Source organism: Benincasa hispida, chromosome 11, assembly GCF_009727055.1.
Source record: "Benincasa hispida cultivar B227 chromosome 11, ASM972705v1, whole genome shotgun sequence".
NCBI lineage: Eukaryota > Viridiplantae > Streptophyta > Magnoliopsida > Cucurbitales > Cucurbitaceae > Benincasa > Benincasa hispida.
The window spans coordinates 38,267,887-38,289,104 of NC_052359.1; the positions used below are offsets into that span (position 1 = coordinate 38,267,887).

Below are 21,218 nucleotides of genomic sequence, written 5' to 3' on the forward strand. Positions count from 1 at the left end.
AAATATATATTAAAAAAAATATAAAAAAATGACATATCCTTAGACGTATCCGTATCTTAGTTTCTTAGAAATTGACGAATCGTTATATCCGTATCGTGTAGCCGTATCTGTGTCTGTGCTTCATAACCTGGGATCAAGGCATCAAAGCAATAAAGCACAAGCAAATATAGGACAACAAAACTAAAACAAAGCCAACAAGATAAGACCAGAACAAAACCAACCAAACTTGCAAACCACCGGGGACAAAGCCAGATAAAAGAACCCAAAACCCCCCACAAACTAGGGACAATAGCAAAACAAAGAACAACGTAAAGTTTAAAAGGAAAAAAAATATCTGTAAACACACTAGATAAGACCAAGAAGATCAACCCGTCGGGAAATAGCACGAATAGAAATCGTAGAGATCATAAGGTGAACCAATTTTTTCCGTTGGATTGGTGATGTAATTAACAGTGACCTTTTGTTTCCCTTGCCAATTGATTGAGTTTTTCTGGGTTTATTAAGTTTTTTTTCCCAATATATATAGAGAGAGTTGACTGCATGTTCTTTTTCCTTTTTCTTTTCTGTTCTTTTTTTTTTTTTTTTAAATCTAATCATAAAGATTAATATTATAGAATCTTAATATAGCCAATATTCATAAGATATGATAATTAAAAATCTATAGAGAGAATAATTTGTAGATTCCCATTAGGTGTAGGCGTGCCAAAGCCATAAAAAGAGTCTCCCCACTTTTTCACCATTCAATTTGTCAAAAAAGTTAATGCTTTTGTACACACAAAATTTCACTCCCCCCAATATTTCTTCTCTCCACCTCTCTCATTATCATGTTATGTAGCCTAACCCAATTCCCCCCTCCTTTTTTTTAACTACATTTCACTCTAAATCTTCCTTTTAACATGGGTAGGTTAAATTATAAGTTAGTCCCCAACTCTTATATTTATATCTAATTTTAGTAAGTTCACCAACTTTATCAAATGTGTGGAAGGATTCCTAATCTTTTAATTTTATATCATATAAATCTCTAAGGTCTCGTTCGATAAATTTTTGTTTTCTAAAATTAAATTTATAGACACTATTTTCGCCTCTAAGTTTCTACCTCTTAGTTTTTTCACTTGTTATCTACTTTTTACTAATGATTTAGAAAACCAAACCTAAATTTGAAAACTAAAAAAGTAATTTTTAAAAAATTATTTTTATTTTTAGAATTTGGCTAAGAATTCAACCATTGTACTTGAGAAATATGCAAATTATTATAAGAAATAAGGAAAAAATAGGTTTAATTTAAAAAATCAAAAACGAAAAACGAAATGATTACCAAAAGGAAACTAAATTATTTATTCTTTCTCTAAATGATTTTTTTTTTAATTTCAGTGTCTAGTAAGTCTCTAAACTCAATTTTGGGTATAATAATAGTTATATCTAATATATTCAATAATTTTAAAATCTATGAATCTATTAGATATGAATTAAGGTGTCCAATCATACTCTAAAGTTAAAATAGTTATATATATTAAGTTGATTATTCTTTTTTAAAAAATAAATTGTCAAATCAGTCAAACACCTACTACTAGACACTCTTTCCACAATCCATAACACATATTTGGCTTAATCTAGGCCACATTTTAATTTGGGTAATCATAATGAATTTTCGATGATATATCAATCCTAATAAGTTAAAATAGTAATATAATTGGATTATTTTTTTATCATAATTATTTAGAATTATATATGTCATATTTATTGTTACCGTTATCGTCTTACCCTAAACGATAATGATAATAGTAACAATAACAATAACAATAAATATGAAAGATTCATACTTTTCATATTGTAATAGTACACTAACAATAACAATAACATAATTTCAAAACGTAAGTTGATCGATCACCCTCCACTCATCAATCAATTTGCATTTTTTATTAGAAATTGAATAATGAGCTCCACATGTCAGTACAAGTACAAAACACATGATAAACAACAACAAAAAAAGTAATTCATCAGAACTCACTTTTCAAATTATCATTCATTTATTATTTTTCGATGTAAATATAGCCTAAAAGTAAAAGGAATAGAGAGGCATATTATAATATTATTATTGATTCATTTATAGGGAGATCTTTTTAAAAACACTCTCCTTTGGCACACATCTCAAGTAGAGATATTTTGACTATATGTTACAAAGTAGTTGGCATATAACAAATTGGGGTTAACAATAATCCTTTTCACTTTCCAAGAAAGACCTTGAGGAGCTTTCAAGCAAGCAAGCAACTGGTGGTATTGTTAGGGTTTGCAAGTTCCCATAAGCATTCCAACAAAAGGGGTCCAACAAAACCTCACCTTTAGAAGGAAAAAGCTCAATATTGGCAAGTGTTAGGTTCATACAAGGCATAGAATCACTACAACCAAAATGCATTGGTGGGCTTCTAATATCATAAGTTCCTTTGATGTCAACATAGGTTATATCTGATACAACCACAGCTGAAGTTTGATTGAGACATCCTTTGTTGAGGCAATAGAATTGATCAATGATTATAGGGTTCCTAACATTGTCCATATTAATGTTGTTGAAACTTACTCCTCTTACAGCTCCATATCCACCCTGCCATGTCTTGATCCGAACACCGTTGTCCGAGACCTTGATTATCGAGTCTCGAACTGTTATGTTCGACACGCACGCTCGGGAATTGTGATTGCCTAGGCTACCAATGCTGGGATGGAAAATATCAAAGGAACACAATAAGTTTTTCTTATATATATATATATATGTATTGAGAAGAAATTATAATAAGGTTTCATTTGTTTACCTAATTCCATGGCCTGGTCCACATGTAATGTTTCTTATGTCAACATTATATGAACCTGATCCAATTGAAATGCAATCATCACCTGTTGCAAAAAAGATCATCCCAAATGGTTAGGGACTGCTTCAAAAGTTCTTTGCAAAACCCCATTGTGAAAATGGGTCATTTAGTAATTATTCTAAAAAATTTCCAAACAAAATCAAATTTTTTTATCCATTTTCTTAAAATAAAACATTATTTTATCATTTGAGACTTAAAATTTTGACTAACAATTATTTTTAAATAAACATGACAATTTTTTTGGATATTCAGTTTTAAAAAGCTTTTACATACCAATTTCTTTTTTAATAAATTAAAAAAAAAAACTAAACAAAAATGGTCACGAAGCATAATTATGTATTTTTCTTTATTAAAAGTGAAAAATGAGAAACAAGAAATAACAAAAAGTAATATATAAATGAGAAACCAAAATACAAAAATGTTAATTATCAAATGGGTCCTGCGTTTATTATCATTTTTTGTTTCTTATTTCTAATTCTAAACAAATGCATGCATTTGATATCTATTTATAAATATCTCCATTCCTTTAGCTTTGAATCGCACTTCCAAAATTATATGCAAATTTTCAGAAGAAAAAGAAATGGTTTCTTGTTTCAAGTCTAAAAAGGTATAACCATCATTTTATAACAAAAAATTAGAAACGAGAACGTTATCAAATTTGTTTTTAGCATAGTCTTACTTTTAAAAGGGAATTTTTAAAATTTTGCTTCTACTTCTATTTTTGGGGGCTAGAAATTAAAATGCAAAGAAGATAATTTAGGCAATAATGTTTTGAGGAACTAACCATTGGCAACTTCTGAATTGAAAATCTGAACACCATTTGTATTTTCAATATGAATTCCATCAGTATTTGGACTCAAAGCAGGAGCTGTTATGTGAATTCCATCAATAATAACATCTTTACAATTGTCAAATCTGAAGTGGAATTGAGGACTGTCTTTAATTCTTAGTCCTTCCACTGTCAAGTTTGAGCTCATGAAGAATCTTATAGCCTGCCCCAAAAAGAATCCCTTCAACTCTCTTCACTTGAATTTTTCATATATATTGTAAACTTCAAAAAACAATATTATTTTAGAGAACTCAACTTCAACTTACAATTGGACTATCACAAGGTTCTGACATTGTTCTTCCCTTTACTCCCTTTAAAAAATCGAATCGAATCAAAATCTCGAATTAGTATTCAAACAAGCACAGAATGAAGTAAAAGATTTCTAGTACTACGGAAGTACCCTACTCTTATATTTTAAACCTTGTTGATTTTATTTGATATTATAAATGTCGTTTTCCCTTACCTTGTGGGGCTTGCAAGGAAGATCCCACCATTTTTGGCCTCGGCCATCAATAAGACCATTTCCTCGAAGCGACATGTTATAAACTCGGTAAAAAACCAACCATTGGTGAGCACTATAACTCTTCGGCCAAGCGTCAGGCCCGTCGGGAGCCATGAGAGTGCCACCAACTTGAAACTCGACGCCGTTTTTGCATGGTCCTGTAAAAATAGTCGACTGAATCATAAACGAGAAGCCATAGGGAATGAGAATAACTGCATAATTGTCGTCATCATCGTCCCTTTGACAGGCTGTGTCCCATGCCATCTTGAACGCCATCGTGTCGTCGGCAGTGCCATCTCCAATGGCGCCAAAATTTCGTACGTCAAAAATGCCGGTGGAGTTAATGGACGATGACCCTCCATTGTCGTCATCGTCGGGAGGACTCGTCGGAGGAGGAGAAGGAGGTTGGGAAATGGTGAAATGGTTATGATGGTGAGAATGTTGTTTGTGTTTCTTTGCATGGTTATGCCAGCGGCCATGAACAGGAAACAAAAGGCAAAAGAAGAAGATTATGAATGTAATACAAAAGGCTAAGGAAGAAAAACCACGAAAGTACATTTTGAAAGGGAACAAAAGATCAGAGAGAGATTATTACTATTTTCTTTGGAAAATTCAACAAGTAATGCCCATAAACCGATAAATGCTGACAAATTAAAGGGGGTTCTTTATTTTTGGATAAAATGGATGGAGAATCTAAATGGACAATGATGATTATATATAACAAGAAGGGCAATGGTGGAATATGATCATCATTGCTTTTTAATTTGTTCTAAACATCTCAACTTTTTTTTATATATATAATATATAGTTTTTTTAAGTTTTGGGGAACCGACCATTTCAATTTGGCCATAGGTTTTATGTGTGGAGTTCGTAGATGATGATGGTTGCCTAAAAAATGGGGAAAAAACGAATGGGTGGGAAGTCCACAATTGAATCTAGTTAAGGAAATCTTGTAAGTTGTTTAAGAAAATAGATAGATCCATTTAAGACGGTTTCGAATGACTTTTCAAATATTTAAAAACGTTTTTCTTTTTTACTTAAAAACACAGTTTTGTTGATTACGTATATATCGAAAGTTATTCCAAACACTCTAAATCATTAGAAAAGAAAGTTCTAAATTCTCGATCACTAGATATTATGCTTGCAAATGTTGCTTCCATCTATGAAATTTTTATATTTATACAAAGTTAATATCACATCTTGATTCAAAATTACTTTTAAACATCATTTTGCAAACATGCATGAAGTCTGTTCAAGATATGTTTTATTTCATAGGTTGGACAACCTGGTTTAAAGTTTTACATAATAGTAGAGAGAGGAAAAGAAAATTTTTCATCTATAGTTCTATGAGTTGATGAGGACTTTGGAGAGTTGTATTTTAATACCCTTGAACTTTGAAACTCAAAATTCTCTTGAATTTCAAAATTGTTCCAAAAGTATATATCTTTTTGTTAATACAAAGAAATGGTAATTAATATGATAAACTGATTTATACAAATTAGAAGACATACACATGATATTATCTATAATTATGTAGAAGATTAAAAATTATTATCATTTATTTCATCTCAAAATATCATATAATTAATATTATTGATAGTCAATTGTGAGTTTAGCTCAATAATTATTGGCATGATTTTCCTCTTTATAGGTTAAAGGCGTTTGACGCTCTTCTCTGCGTTGATGAACTAAAAAAAAAATCATTGATTAACATAATTAACTTTTACATATATCACTTACCAAGTCAATTTAAGTGAATAGCATTGTAAATGATTTGACGTATGTCTTTCTATTTTTATTTATTAATCGTGGTGTCAATATCTATTGGAATGCCTTCAAAATTAGTATTCAGCGTATTTCATTATTTATGGTTATTTATAATTATGACCCTAGGATTTTGGGAAATACACTATATAAACTCTCTAATTCTAGTGACAACGTTTTGTATTTTCTGAAAACATTCTCTCCAATAAAAATTGTTCTTCTTCTATCCCGTGGACATAGCTAACACACTATTAATAAACCACGTATATCTGTGTGTCAATCTTTCTTTATGTTCTTTTTATATTTTTTTAATGGTTGATTTCGTAACCATATGGATGTTAATTATTTTAACAAGAAAAACTTTTCGAGAATATATTTTAAATTTATCAGGAATAGGACTGCAACTTCTTGAATTCAAAACATAGACGTTAAGGATATATTTTATATAATTTGTCTCATTTAAAAATTAAAAAAAAGAAAAAAAAGAAAAAAAACCCCACCACCTACCCAGAGATTCTACAAGAAAAGAAGTGAAGAATTTTGAGGGTTAATATATATATAATGAGAACGTGGTATTAGGTGAGTTTCAGAGCTGCCATTGCGGCTTAATGGCCACTGTGTGTTTCACTCAGTGCTCTTTTTTTAAATTAATAATACCAATGAAGTGGGGTTTTATAAGCCGACCCTTATCTTCCCTTTCCCTGTTTGTCTGTTTTTTTTTTTTTTTTTTTTTCACATTTTTATGTCAATGGTGTTGGCTGCTTTTCTCTCCTGCCCGTTGTTGTTTTCACTTTTCAGTTAATGGGCATGAGGGTTTTGCCCTTTTAACTTTACCCGCTTCGATTCAATTACAAGTTTAGTCTTAATCTCAACTGATTTATTTTTTAAAGTCCGTAAACTTTCAAAAGTTGTGTCTATTTTTGTAAACTTAGGAAAAGAGACTTCGAGTGGATATTGGTAATGTAATATGGAAAAATAAAATTTTGAGACGAAAAGGGAGTTGAAATAATAGCGGATTGTTGAATAAAATGACATATTGAAAATATACTTGTTTTTTATAAAATCTATAAAAAATTGGAGACTAGGGTACACAAGTTGGGTTAGGTTCAGCTAAGACACTACTACAAAAATTGGATTACTTGACATTTTTCCAGTATCAAGTAAAGGGTATACTTGACATTTATAAAAACATCAACTATTCGAGTGTCAAGTATAGTGTGATAACTTGACTCCGAAAAAAATCAAGTAATATGTTTATTGATACAATTTTCATGTCAAGTAAGATAATACACTTGACATTGGTGGTATATCAAGTTTATTTGAGTATAAGTATAGTGTGATACTCTTTGACGTTTTTTATGTGTCAAGTATATGTCTTTTTGTTTTCAAATTAAATGCCCCAATCGATATTCTCATTTTCTACCTTGTATTCCAACAATACAATTACATCAAATAAATCAAATTATACGTTTAAGATCTATCAACTCAATATATTCACTAAAAATCCATATGTTAAACTATGAACACTCCTCACATATTACAACAATATTTCTCTTTCACATGTATATGCACAAAATAAAATCTCAACTATTGCTTTTGTATACAAAACTCAACTTTCAACAAATACAAAAGTGACAAATTGTTTAATAAATAACCTCTCAACAAAGTACATTATTTAATCTATACATTGAGCTTTGAAGTCTAAAGATCGAGAACTAAGAGTCAGGCAAGCTACGTTTAAGCAAGTCAACCTGCAAAATAGAATAAAGGGCGATAACATCAAATTTCAAAATATATAAATAAGTGTTAAAATACAACAACGTAATCCAACCTACGAAAAGTTCAATAATAATGGTTACAAAATGCAAATTCCAACAACTATGTAATAATTCCAAAAGAGTTTCAAGGCCTTAATACCTATCAAAACGTCCAAACATCATTAACTTTGTTGGATAATGGCTCCAATCCCCTGAAATCTTTGAATTGAACAAGAACTATTAATACTAACCTCCAAACTTACCAAAACCTTGCCAAGATCGATCTCAAACCTATTGGACAGCAATTCAACTCCTTCCAACACTTTAATCTAACACCAAAAAAGTGACAAGTATTACTAAGTTAATGTCAAAACTTATTGAGTGTTCAAAAATTTTCAAGTAAAACCACCAACACCAACCAAAATATTGTGAGCAACAATGGAACAAATCCAATATCCAACAACAAACAAGATATATCTCATATACTTACCGAAATCAATATCAACCTGTTGGACAGCACATTAATGTTCTCTGAATCTTTAATCTAAAGCCAAATCACAAAGAGCATCAATCAATTTAGGTAAAAAAAAATTTATGGGTATTCAAAAATTTCCAAGAAACCCATTAAAGTAATCAAAACTCACCAAACTTACCAAAACCATACCCAAAAATATAAGATTCCAGCGAGATAGAGTATAGATCTAACGAGATAGAGCGAAGCTCACACTTGAACAGATCTGTTACAAAGCTAGACCTCAACGAAGACGTGGACAACCTCGACGATGACAAGCAGATTTGGCTAGACCAACTTGATTGAAGCGACAGAAGCGGTTGGGGGCATTCAGCTACAGATCTGGGCGGGGCTGAAGTGCTGGAAGTGACGGAAGCATTCAGCTACAGATCTGGCCATAGTTGAAGCGACGGAAGTGGTTGGGGGCATTCGGCTACAAATTTGGGCAGGGCTGAAGACTCACGAACGACGTGCACAATTGGCTGGCTAGCACGGCTAAGCAGACAGCGAGGGAGCTGAGCATACAACGAGGGAGAGGGCTAGTGCGGCTGAGTAGATGATGGAATGAAAAACTCAATAATAGTGGAACGAATGGAGGCGAAGGGAGAATGAAGGCTGACGACGGCTAGGGCTCTCGGGCGCACGAAAGAAGAAAAAAAATTGGGGGGAAGGGGAAGGTCGTGAGTTAGATGGTGAAGGAGGAGAGAAAAAGTTTTTAATTTGAGATAGAGAAATGAAAATGGGAGAGGGAAATATTATTTTATTTTATAATTTTGGTAGGAGGAAAACCAAATTTGAGAGGGAAATGAAAATGGGAGAGGGAAGGAAACAAAAAATAAAGTCTCTACACGATCGTTGAATGAAGTAAAGAAGGAGAGAAAGAGTTTTTAATTTGAGAGGGAAATGAAAAATAAAGTCGTTGAGTAAAAACTAAAGTCTCTACACGATCGCTTAGCTCTGCTACATGATCGCTGAGTAACACTAGACGATCGTCTATCAAATGCTACACGATCGCTGAGCTCAGCTACATGATCGCTTAGCTCTGCTACACGATCGCTGAGTAATAAAATGCTATACGATTGCCTACCCAGTGCTATACGATTGCCTACTAAATGCTACACGATCGCAGAGCTCGGCTACACAATCGCTTAGCTCTGCTATACGATCGTTGAGTAACACTAGACGATCGCCTACCAAATGTTACACGATTACTGAGCTCGGCTACACGATCGCTGAGTAACACTAGACGATAGCCTACAAACACCCTGCGATCGCTTACCCGGAACTACACAATCACTTACCAATTTCTATATGATCGCCTACAAGTGCTATACGATCGCCTACCAAATGCTACACGATCGCTAAGCTCTACTACATGAACGCTAAGCTCTGCTACATGATCGCTAAGTAACACTAGACGATAGCCCACAAACACCCCGTGATCGCTTACCCGAAACTACAGGATCGCTTACCAGTTTCTATAAGATCTCCTACCAAATGTTATATGATCGCCTACAAATTGGAGGCCTATCAAATATTCGAAATATTCCGTTAATCTCCGCTTTTTTAACCCTTTTACTTGACACGAAAAAAATGTCAAGTAAGAGCTTCTTATACTTAACACATAAAACGTGTCAAGTAAGACCTTATATTATTTAACATGAAAATCATATCAAGTAAAGGTTCGCATGAAAATATCTGAAATATTTCGTCAATCTCCACTTTTTTAACCCTTTTACTTGACATGAAAAAATGTCAAGTAAGAGCTTCTTATACTTGATACGTGAAATGTGTCAAGTAAGACCTTATATTACTTGACACAAAAATCATGTCAAGTAAAGGTTCGCATGAAAATATCCGAAATATTCCATCAATCTCCACTTTTTTTAACCCTTTTACTTGACAAAAAAATGTTAAGTAAGCTTCTTATACTTGACACGTGAAACGTGTCAAGTAAGACCTTATATTACTTGACACGAAAATCATGTCAAGTAAAGGTTCGCGTGAAAATATCCGAAATATTCCGTCAATCTTCGTTTTTTTAACCCTTTTACTTGACATTTTTTTGTCCAAAATCATATTACTTGACGTTTTTCCACAAAAACGTCAAGTAATTAAAAACTACAAGTGTCAAGTAATGTAGATTTTGTAGTAGTGGGGGTTTTTTGTACCAACCCAAAAGTTAGCTAAACAACAAAATTGGGATTTCATGACATTTAAAAATTGTCCGATTTAAAATTTGTGACAGTTATTTGTAATCATTGTAAAGGTATATGCATCAGTGACAGTTTTTTAAAAATGTCGTAATTGATCTTCTCATGACAAAAAATAATTGTCAACAATGAATAATTATTGACAATCATAAACTTTCATTGTCAAATATATTATGACATATTATTATCGTCATCAATTGACTCAAAATTGGGTATTTCCTATAGTGTTATGTACATTGACAATAGTTATAAAATGTCAAAAAAGAATATACAATGACATTTTTTTATTGTCAAGAATATATGAACCATGACACTTTATTATCTCAACGGTCTTTGATACTTAGCTTAATTGTGGTCATGAGGTTTTCTTCTCGTACTAAGGAAGGGGAAAAGGGGAAATAGGGAGGAAAGAGAGAAGGTTGCATAAGTGCTTCTAGATCTCATGGAATAAGGCAGAATTTGGAACTCAACTTTCCTGCTTTCATAGAAAAAAAAAAAAGAATTGTGGAGATGAAATCTTGACTACATTACCGCAAGCCAAAATTTGATTTAGAAGAGCAAGCCAAGCGAAATCTTACTAAAGAGAAGCACAGGGGAGACACTATAGTAACATAGGCACCTCTAGGGCCCAAATTCAAAGTCTCCTTCAAGAAATAGACGACCCAAGGCACAAATCACCAAACACACATATTCATATGAGGAAAAGATAACTCGTTTTCGATATAAAAACTTCAACAGTTGCAGGAGAATGCTTTCTATTAGACAAATAACCTTGGTCGACATAGAGACGTGACAGAACTCTCTCTTTATGCCTCTTCTCATTAAGGAGAACTATCTATGAGTTGGGCTACATAAAAGATCCTTTTCTTCTAAAATGGATGTAGGCTTAACTAAAGTTCAATGAGGTTAAACTCTATGGAACCTAAGGAGCCCAGATTGAGAGTTGAAAGACTGAAGCCAGTGAGTTTGCGTACTCGAGTAAGGGTACCTTGGTGAAGAGTACTTAGCTTTGGAAATATTTGCACCTGAAAAATAATTGAATCAAAATAATACCACAAGCTAGTAAAAATGCTATTGAAAAAAGTAACGGAAAACAAACAAAAGTAAAGAGTAAGGAAGATACACACATAGACTTATTAACTCAGTTCAATGGAATCACACCTATGTCAGGGAGGCCTTACGCCTAAGTGAAAAGAGATCCATTAGAATGTAACTTAGTTTCTACAACATGTACACTTTAACTCAGATTACTGGTGATGGGAAATTAGAAGTCAAATTATTCAACAACTAAAATCCTTTGGACGTGGTATGTGATGCATGTTCTGAAGGTATGCGTTGATAGTCATGCGTCGATGGTCATGCGTTGGAATGATAATGCGTTAACGGATGTATGCGATGACTACGCGTCCTGTCACAATTTTTCTTGCATTCACACCAAGTATAATACAAAAGCAAGTTTCTCGGGTGATCCAAGATCGAACACAGGGACTTGTAGCAAAATGAATGCGATGATGTGCATGTGGCGGTTGAATAAAAGAATGGAAGGGAGGTTGCTATGTTAATCCTACTCCTACTCCTATCTAACAGACAATGCAATGAGAATATGCATGAGAGGTAGAGACTCGACAACACTTGACATGAAATAAATGTATGAAAAAATAGATAAAATGCAGAGATGATTTCATTGCAATACTTCAGAGTGACTATAAGGGCAACCTTAGTCAACGCAAGCTATGCGATCATGCTACACTCATACACAGCAACTCATTTTCCAATGCAATTGCGGTGCTCCTAAGTCTAGGACGCATGTGTTGAATGTAAAAGTGTCCATAGAGTTTATTCCTAAGTCTCTACTCTTGTCCTATACAATGATGCAAAATGCACAAAAGCAAGGTGACCGCATGCAATCATATCCTATCTCTAGGATGCATGCGATGCATTAATAGTAAATAGTGCTTATTCTTAAGCTCCTATCTCTTGTGTTATGCGTTCTAATCTGACCCTCCCGAGCCTAGATTCTGACCTGAACTTTCCAAGCCTAGATCCTGTACTTAGACTACCCTTTCGAGTAGCCCTAATAGACGAATAAAGCATACATAAACAAGACAATCGTATAAACTTTGCTAACCTAAGATTGTTACTATCCCCAGTAAATAATGCATACATTGCTTAATGTGACCAACCACTTACCCTCCCGGGCAATTGGTTGTTGCTGACTTTACTCATAGACAAGCAATGTGTTAGCCTATAAACAGGCATTTTCGCAACTTCACACTAAGCAAATAAGGTTACTCACACACTCATGCATGGGTTGCTACATGTTGCATATCCCTAATCCACATGACTAAGTATGCAATACCCAAGCAGTCCCACTAAATGTTGCAATGAAAGTAAATATGCTAAGCAAAGAAGATGGAGATGGAGTTGAAGGAAATAGAGAAGTGCATTGAAAACAAATTATATTAATTCCTTAATCACAAAATGTCCTACAATACAATATAAGAAAAGAAAGGAAAAGGAAATGACCGACCGAAAGCAAAGACTTGCTTCCAGCGGATGTGCGTCAAGTCTGCCGGTGGTGCCATGGATGGGCAGAGGAGCTGACTCTCTCGAGATCTAACTCCGGTCAAAAGCTTCGGTCGTCACTCGGAATGGATGAAGGAGGTGAAGAACTCTCAGCGTCTTCTCACGCATTTTGTCTGGATTGCGGGAAAAATCCCTGGATTGACGGATAATCTCCGGACAACTTGAATTTCTGCTCATCGGCTTCTATTTATAGAGCTTGGGTCGCCGACAACATTCATTGAACTGCTCTGAGTCTGACATTCGGCGTATTTAGTCCTTTCTGAACTTCTGCTACTAACGGCATGGGAAGTGAAATGTCAACATCAGCTTTGGATTTTCTCGAGATAGATGTGTTGATGCGTTCATTCCTACTAACCTTGTGTTGATCCCATTAGTCTGCGTTGTGCGTAGCCGCAATCATTCAATGACCGCATTCGTTTAATACTACAACTCTACACGATGACCGCAATCACTTGACGAGCGCAACTCCCATGCGATTGACGCATGCGGCTGATTACCACAACATCCATGGGTTGATTGATGTGTTTGCCTTTGCAATGGAGAGTTTCTCCGCATGTGGTCGTCTATGTGGTGGTCTGATTTTTGTGTTTGCGTCTGTTTCATGTTTTAGCTACATAAATAGAACATTGAACACATAATATCACAAAATAACGGGTTAGCTGAGATTCAACATGTTGATCGATGCAAGCTCATTTTCTCGTGAATTCCTATCATAATTGACGCATATTCTGCCTAACAACCTTCATAATTCTAAGTAAAAGGCCTAAGATGACATGCATTTTTGCATGTCATCAATTACATAAAGTCAATTTATTCATAACTGAATACTAGCGAGCAAGTTAGGCTCCCCTAATACTAATACTACTTATGATGATTCTATAAATTTAGGCTCCCCTCTAAATCTGATGCCACAACAATGACTTCACCCCCTTTTTACCTGCTAGTTGAAAGAACACTCAACCAACACTCTACCACAGCATTATGAAGAATCTACTTGGTCAATCCAAGCTTCAAAGAACTGCCCAGCTTCTTATTGTCACATTGATTAATCAGCATCACTTAACACACAAAATCCTCTGATTTTCAACCGATCAGTCCACCATGACGAAAAAGCAGCTCACCTTAAAAACCACACAGAAGGTACAAATAAATGCAATCCTCATAAGGCAAGAAAGCCAGCAACGGAAACAACCCAAACAAGGAAAAGTATTTTCAGCAAATTTCCATCAATAAGAAAAGAATACAGACACCAAGTCAGAATCAAAATATCGAACATAATAAAAGAAAATATCATCAGCCAACCAAAACCATAACAAGCTCCCCATTTGGCATAAGATTTTCTTTTATTAGCAAACCAACCAAACGTACTGGAACGACAAAAAAAAAAACAAAACACACTATTTCATTATAATCAAAATAAATTTCAATACCTAAGCAGCAACAACAATCAGAGAGAAAAGAGAATAAGAACAACCCAAAATTAGTACAACCAACAGCAGAACAACCCAAAACTAGAACAACCAGCAACAACTGACATTCAATCATCTCCCCTTTTTACCAAGAAGAAAATCAACCAAACGGCGGGGGTAGAAAAGATGAAACATCATCAGAATTTGAAAGTGACACACTTAAAAGATGGACCAACGCATCAATTTTAGCCCAGCGATCAGTCAAATCATGAATAACGGAGCTCAAGATACGAGACTCAGAAGCCAAAATGTGAAAGATACGAGTCTCAAGCTCAGTAGGAATCAATAAACCACCTTCCGAAACTTGCAAATCCTCGGGGAGAGGAATGTCAGATGCCTTAAGAGGACAAATGTTATGCAAAATGTTAGAGACATGGGACCTTGAAAAATCTTGTAACTCATATTAAGAAACTTGGGAGCAGGTTCAGGAGCATTGATTTATTGGTTCTAAAAATTTGTTTAATGGAAAATGAGCATAATGTCTCGATACTTGATTCAAGAGCCGCTAATTATGTTTGTTCTTTTTTATAGGGAATTAGTTCCTTCCAGCAGCTCGATAAGGGTGAAATGACGCTCAAAGTTAGAAGGGGAGACGCCATTTCAATTCGTTTAGTGGGAGCTGCAAAGTCCTTTTTTTATAAATATATATTTATTTTTGAAAATTTTGTATATAGTTCCTAAAATTAAGAGGAACCTTATATCTATTTCTTGTTTAATTAAACAATCGTATTCTGTTTCTTTTTTATCTAATGAAGTATTCATTATGACAAATGGTGTGACTATTTGTTCAGCTAAACTAGAAAACAACTTATATTTGTTAAGATCAATTGAAGCAAAAGCACTTTTAAATCATGAGATGTTTAAAACTACTAATACTCAAACAAAAAGGCAAAGAGTTTCTCCAAATAACAATAATACATATATTTGGCATTGAGATTAGGTCACATAAATCTCAATAGAATTGGGAGATTGGTAAAGAATGGACTTCTAAGGGACTTAGAAGATGATTCATTACCTCCATGTGAATCCTGTCTTGAGGGAAAATGACTAAAAGACCTTTTAGTAGAAAAGATTATAGAGCCAAAGAGCCCTTAAAGTTCATACATTCAAATCTTTGCGGTCCAATGAATTTAAAAGCTCAATGAGGGTACGAATACTTCATCTCTTTCATAAATGATTATTCGAGGTATTATTACTTATATCTAATGGAACATAAATTTGAAGCCCTTGAAAAGTTCAGGGTGTATAAGGCTAAAGTTGAAAATCGGTTAAGTAAAACGATTAAAAACTTTAATCTGATCGAGGTGAAGAGTACTTGGATTTAACATTCCAAGACTATATGATAGAACATGGAATTCAATCCCAACTTTCAGCACGTGGTACACCTTAGCAGAACGTTGTATCAGAAAGAATAAATAGAACCTTGTTAGGTTCATTCTATGATGAGCCATACTCAATTACCTAGCTCGTTTTAAGGGTATGCAATAGAAATTGCGATTCATATCTTGAATAATGTCCCCTCGAAAAGTGTTTCTAAAATACCTTTCGAGTTATGGAGGGGGCGTAAACCTAGTTTACATTACTTTAGAATTTGGAGTTGTCCTGCACATGTGCTAGTGACAAATCCTAAGAAATTGGAACCTCATTCAAGGTTATGTCAATTTTTGGTTATCCTAAGGAAACGAGAGGTGGTCTATTCTATGATCCTCAAGAAAACAATGTGTTTGTATCAACAAATTCTACATCCTTGGAGGAAGACCACATGAGAGATCATAAACCAAAAGAATAAATTAGTATTAAATGAAGCTACTGAAGAATTAACAAAGGTTGTTAATGCTGCTGGTCCTTCATCAAGAGTTAATAAAGAAGCTAGCACTTCAGATTAGTCTCGTCCTTCTCAATCGTTACAAGTGCCTCAACACAGTGAGAGGATTATATCACAACCTGATTGTTACATGGATTTAACTGAAACTCAGGTTGTCATACTAGATGATGGTGTTGAGGATCCATTGTCCTATAAGCAGACAATGAATGATGTTGACAAGGACCAATGCCACGAAGCTTGAAATGGAGCCTATGTACTTCAATTCAGTATGGGAACCTGTAGGTTTACCTGAAGGGATTAAACCCATAGGGCGTACATGAATGTATAAAAGAAAGAGAGATGTAGCTGGAAAGGTACAAACCCTCAAAGCTAGACTTGTAGCAAAGGGTTATACTCAAAGGGAAGGGGTTGATTATGAGGAAACTTTTTCCCCTGTAGCTATGCTTAAGTCTAAAAGAATTCTCTTATATATAACCACATATTATTATTATGAGATATGACAAATGGATGTCAAGACTGTCTTTCTGAATGACAATCTTGAAGAGAGTATCTTTATGTCTCAGCTCGAGGGGTTCATAGCCCAAAGGTAGGAGCAAAAAGTTTGCAAGCTGAATCGATCCATTTATAGGTTAAAACAAACGTCCAGATCTTGGAACATTAGATTTTATATTGCGATCAAATCTTTTGGTTTTTATCAGAATGTTGATGTGTCTACAAGAAAATCATCAATGATAAAGTAGCTTTCTTGGTACTTTATGTGGATAATATTCTACTCATCGGGAATGATGTAGGGTATCTTACTGATATTAAAAAAATGGCTAGAAGCCTAATTCCAAATGAAATATTTGGGAAAGGCATAGTATGTACTTGTGATCCAAATTATTAGGGATCGCAAATACAAAACGTTAGTTGTGTCTCAAGTAACTTATATTGATAAAATGTTGACGCGATATTCGATACAAAACTCTAAGAAGGGTTTATTACCTTTTAAGCACGAGGTTCACTTATCTAAGGAACAATGTCTTAAGACACCTCAAGAAATTAAGGATATACGACATATTCCCTATGCCTCAACTGTGAGCAGCTTAATGTATGTTATGCTCTACATTAGGCCAGACATTTGTTATGCAATGGAAATAGTCAGTAGGTACCAATCCAGTCCAGGGTTATACCACTGTACTGCGGGTAAGAACATCCTCAAGTATCTTAGGAGAACGAGGGACTACATGCTGGTGTATGGAGCTAAGGATTTGATCCTTATGGGATACACCAACTCTGTTTTTCCAAACTGACAAGAATTCTAGAAAATCCACATCAGGACCAGTGTTCACCCTCAATAGGGGAGCTGTAGTATGGCGTATGGCGTAGCATCAAGAAATGATGCATCACAGACTTCACTATAGAGGTTGAATATGTAGCTACTTATGAAGCAGTAAAGGAAGCAGTTTAGCTCAGGAAGTTCCTAAATGATTTGGAAATGGTTCCAAACATGGACTTACCTGTCACCTTATACTGTGACAACAGTGGGACAATAGCCAACTCTAAAGAGCCTTACAGCCACAAACAAGGAAAATATATTGAGAGAAAGTACCACCTGATATGGGAGATTGTGCAACCAAGAGATATGATCGTCATAAAGATCACTTCGGAGCACAACATTGTTGATCCATTTACGAAGGCTCTCTCGACTAAAGTGTTCGAGAGTCATCTAGAGAATCTAGGTCTGTGAGAAACATACACTGTATAATCTAGAGCAAGTGTGAGATGTGTAATGGGTATATGGATGCCCTGATTTATTGTATTTATTTACCATTTCCGTCGTTTTGAGTTTTGATATTATGCACATCCCACTGACTAGAGTTTTAGTTCAAGTGGGTGTTTGTTGGGTTTTATGCCCTAAAACTCGTAAATAGTAAATGTAAATAATTGACTGTCATCAATAAAGAGTTATCGGTGTTATTTCAATAAATGTTATTAATTGTGTTGTATTCATTTTGTTTTAATAACTTTAAATCCAATAAACTAACATCCTAGGTTGTCTTATGAGTCTTGAACTGTATGTGGAGACATACAGGGATCAATGCTCAAGATACAGCCTAAAGGATCTATAGTATAGGGATAAGGCTGGGTACCTTATCCTGATAACACTATGTATATGAACCACTTTGTATTTGATACAAACACAATGATTCAACATGTTTGTGTAGGTGACATGCGAGTGAGGGTATCCTATGCAATGAGTTTGCATAAGATCAAACTGCAAAATAGTAACCACTAGATGTAACTTCGTTGATTAGTTAGGTTTCTATTTCAATGGGATAACCTAGGAAACTTAATCTTAATCTTGATTTTATTATGAACTCTTGTTCACAAGAGATTGTCCTTTGATTTGTATGGGTGAGAGTGGCCAATTCACCGACTCAATAAGTCTACCATTTTAGGGACAATACTGAGTGAGGAGCTGAGAACATAATAATACAAGATAGATTTCACTCCTTCCCGACTTTAAGGCAAGTAGATGAGTGTTCCCTAAGTGGTGTCTCTAGGACTTGAACAAAAAGCCTTACCCTCTAACTGGCCTGAGAGGGATTTTTGTTTAATGGTTAGACCATAAACGATTGTTCATTAGAGAAGTACTAGTACTTAAGGATACTGAAAGAACCATTGAAGGTCCTTGAACAGAAAACATGATCGAACCCAAATCCCAAAATTTATAGAATTATGAATTTTACAAAAACAAGAAATAGTATCATTATGCATTTAAGAAAAAGAAAATATAGCATACTAAAGAAAATTTACAAAAGAATGGGTTTAGAAACTCTTACCTTTGAAGACCAATCTTCAAATGAAAAATCCTCGAACCAACCACCACGATGGTATTGGGTTTTATGTCCTAAAACTCGTGGTTTGTAGACAATAAACTTATTCTGATAATCAATAAAGATGTTATTGAAGTTTGATTCAATAAAGTAGTTATTGAATATATGAATTGCTCATTTCGTTTTAGAAATAAATCCTATAAACTTAAGATCCATGAATATTACATGAGTACTTGAACTTAGACATAAGAGTGGATCGGGTTCGAGTAAATAGCCAAAATGATCTATAGTATACAAATAAGATTGGGTACCTTATTCTGGTAACACTATTGAATGCGGCCTACTTTGTAGTTGTTATAATCGTTGTAAAGTACTACAAACGGAGTTATCCTAATTCGTTCATATGGAGACAAGAGGAGTGGGAACGTCCTATGCAATGAGTTTGTATAAGATCAGACCAAGAAATAAGTCACTCTTACTTTATAACGATATTTACTGTTTAAGACTGACTATTTCAAAACGAGGACCTAGGTAATTTAACCTTAATTCTGAGTTAACTATGAACTCCTGTTTATTCGGGATTATCCTTGGATTTACATGGGTGGGGGTTGGCTCAACAGCTTCGGCTCAATAAGCCTCCCATTTCAGAGGTAAGGCCGAGTAAATAGTTGGGGACATAGGGTGTAAGATGGAATTCACTCCTACCCACTTTAGGGATAGTAGAGAGGTTATTCCCTTAAGTGCTGACTCCGGGTCTTGGACAATGGATCCCACCCTATTATTGGCTCGAAAGGGATTCAGTTTGATTATTGGATCTCAGATCAATTGTACACTAGAGGTTCAATGTGACTTAAGGAACAAAAGGTAATCTCGGGGGTAAAAGAGCTATTGACCCAATCATTATTACGAATAACCTGTGAAGAGTTAACTTATTAATCATGGTTATATCGAGTGGACACAATATATCTACAGTGAAGGGAGTGCAACTATTGGACTTTAGTGGAATAATCGATAGTTAATGAATGAGAGTTAATTCGGTTTAAAGAGTTTAGCCAATTAATTTCGGATCATTGGAGCTCATGATCTATAGGTCCATTAAATCCCTTTACTAGCTCACAACCGGAATAAATCTTAAAATAGCGTGATGAGTGAATTTGAAACGTTCAAATTTGATTTAAGGAAATTATATATAATTACTTGTTTAATTATTGAATTAAACGAAATTGGATAATTGATTAATATTTAAATTTCATTCATGGTAGTGGAATGGGTGTTTAATTAATTTAATACTTAATATTAAATTATTAGTTAAAATTAAATCAATTATATTTAAAATTGAAAATAAAAACTTTGAATTTTGTGAAAATTCAAAGTTAGAAAATCAATTTTGTTTAATTTTTGAAAAATAAGATTAACAATTGAATTTTAAAGAAAGTTCAATTAACTGATTTTTCATTTAAAAATAAAGAATTGATTTATTATATTCTTTTTTAATATTTTGATTGAAAATAGAATTTAAATGAAAATTGGAAACCCCCACTAAAAGTGGGATTTTTCCACTTTAAGCACCTTACTCACTAATTCATTTAAATCCACTCAAATTTTTTAAGTAGGAGCTGTTGTGTGGTTATGCAATCTGATTGCATGAATTTCCTACATAAAACACCAAAAAAAAAAAAAAAATTGAGCTGAATGGGGTATGCAAAACTGAATTTTGCTGGATTTCATGGTTGAAGAAGGAGTTCTTCAACTTCTGTCAAAACAATATGTCTTCTCCAAAATTTCTTCTAATCTTAGTTCATTTTGAATCCCAAAACTCATTCTAAAGTTCTAAAAAATAGTATGAAATATCCTTTGGTGGTCCATAAGCTTTTGGAGAAGAAATTGAAGCTGATTTCATAGATTGAAAAGAGTCTTCAAGGTATGTTACTGAAACTCTCATTATATTTTATGAACATGCTTATTTTGTTGCTAAAATTAATGAATTGGAGTACTTAATGATTCTGAATTCTTCCGTTGTATGCTTGCATAAACCAACAGATGGAGACCTCTATATTCTCTCGATGAGAATCCAGTAGGTGT

General features: G+C 34.1%; 1 protein-coding gene across 1 annotated transcript; it reads right to left on the minus strand.

The window, feature by feature from the left end:
• Window positions 1-2,081: 2,081 nt before the first annotated feature.
• On the minus strand, window positions 2,082-4,860 carry LOC120091628 (polygalacturonase At1g48100-like). Its single transcript, XM_039049727.1, has 5 exons — window positions 4,154-4,860; window positions 3,957-4,001; window positions 3,646-3,853; window positions 2,805-2,886; window positions 2,082-2,708 (listed from the first exon to the last, which is right to left on the minus strand). The coding sequence occupies exons 1-5, from the start codon at window positions 4,748-4,750 to the stop codon at window positions 2,207-2,209; spliced, it is 1,434 nt and encodes a 477-aa protein (XP_038905655.1). The 5' UTR covers window positions 4,751-4,860; the 3' UTR covers window positions 2,082-2,206.
• Between the last annotated feature and the right edge of the window lie 16,358 nt (window positions 4,861-21,218).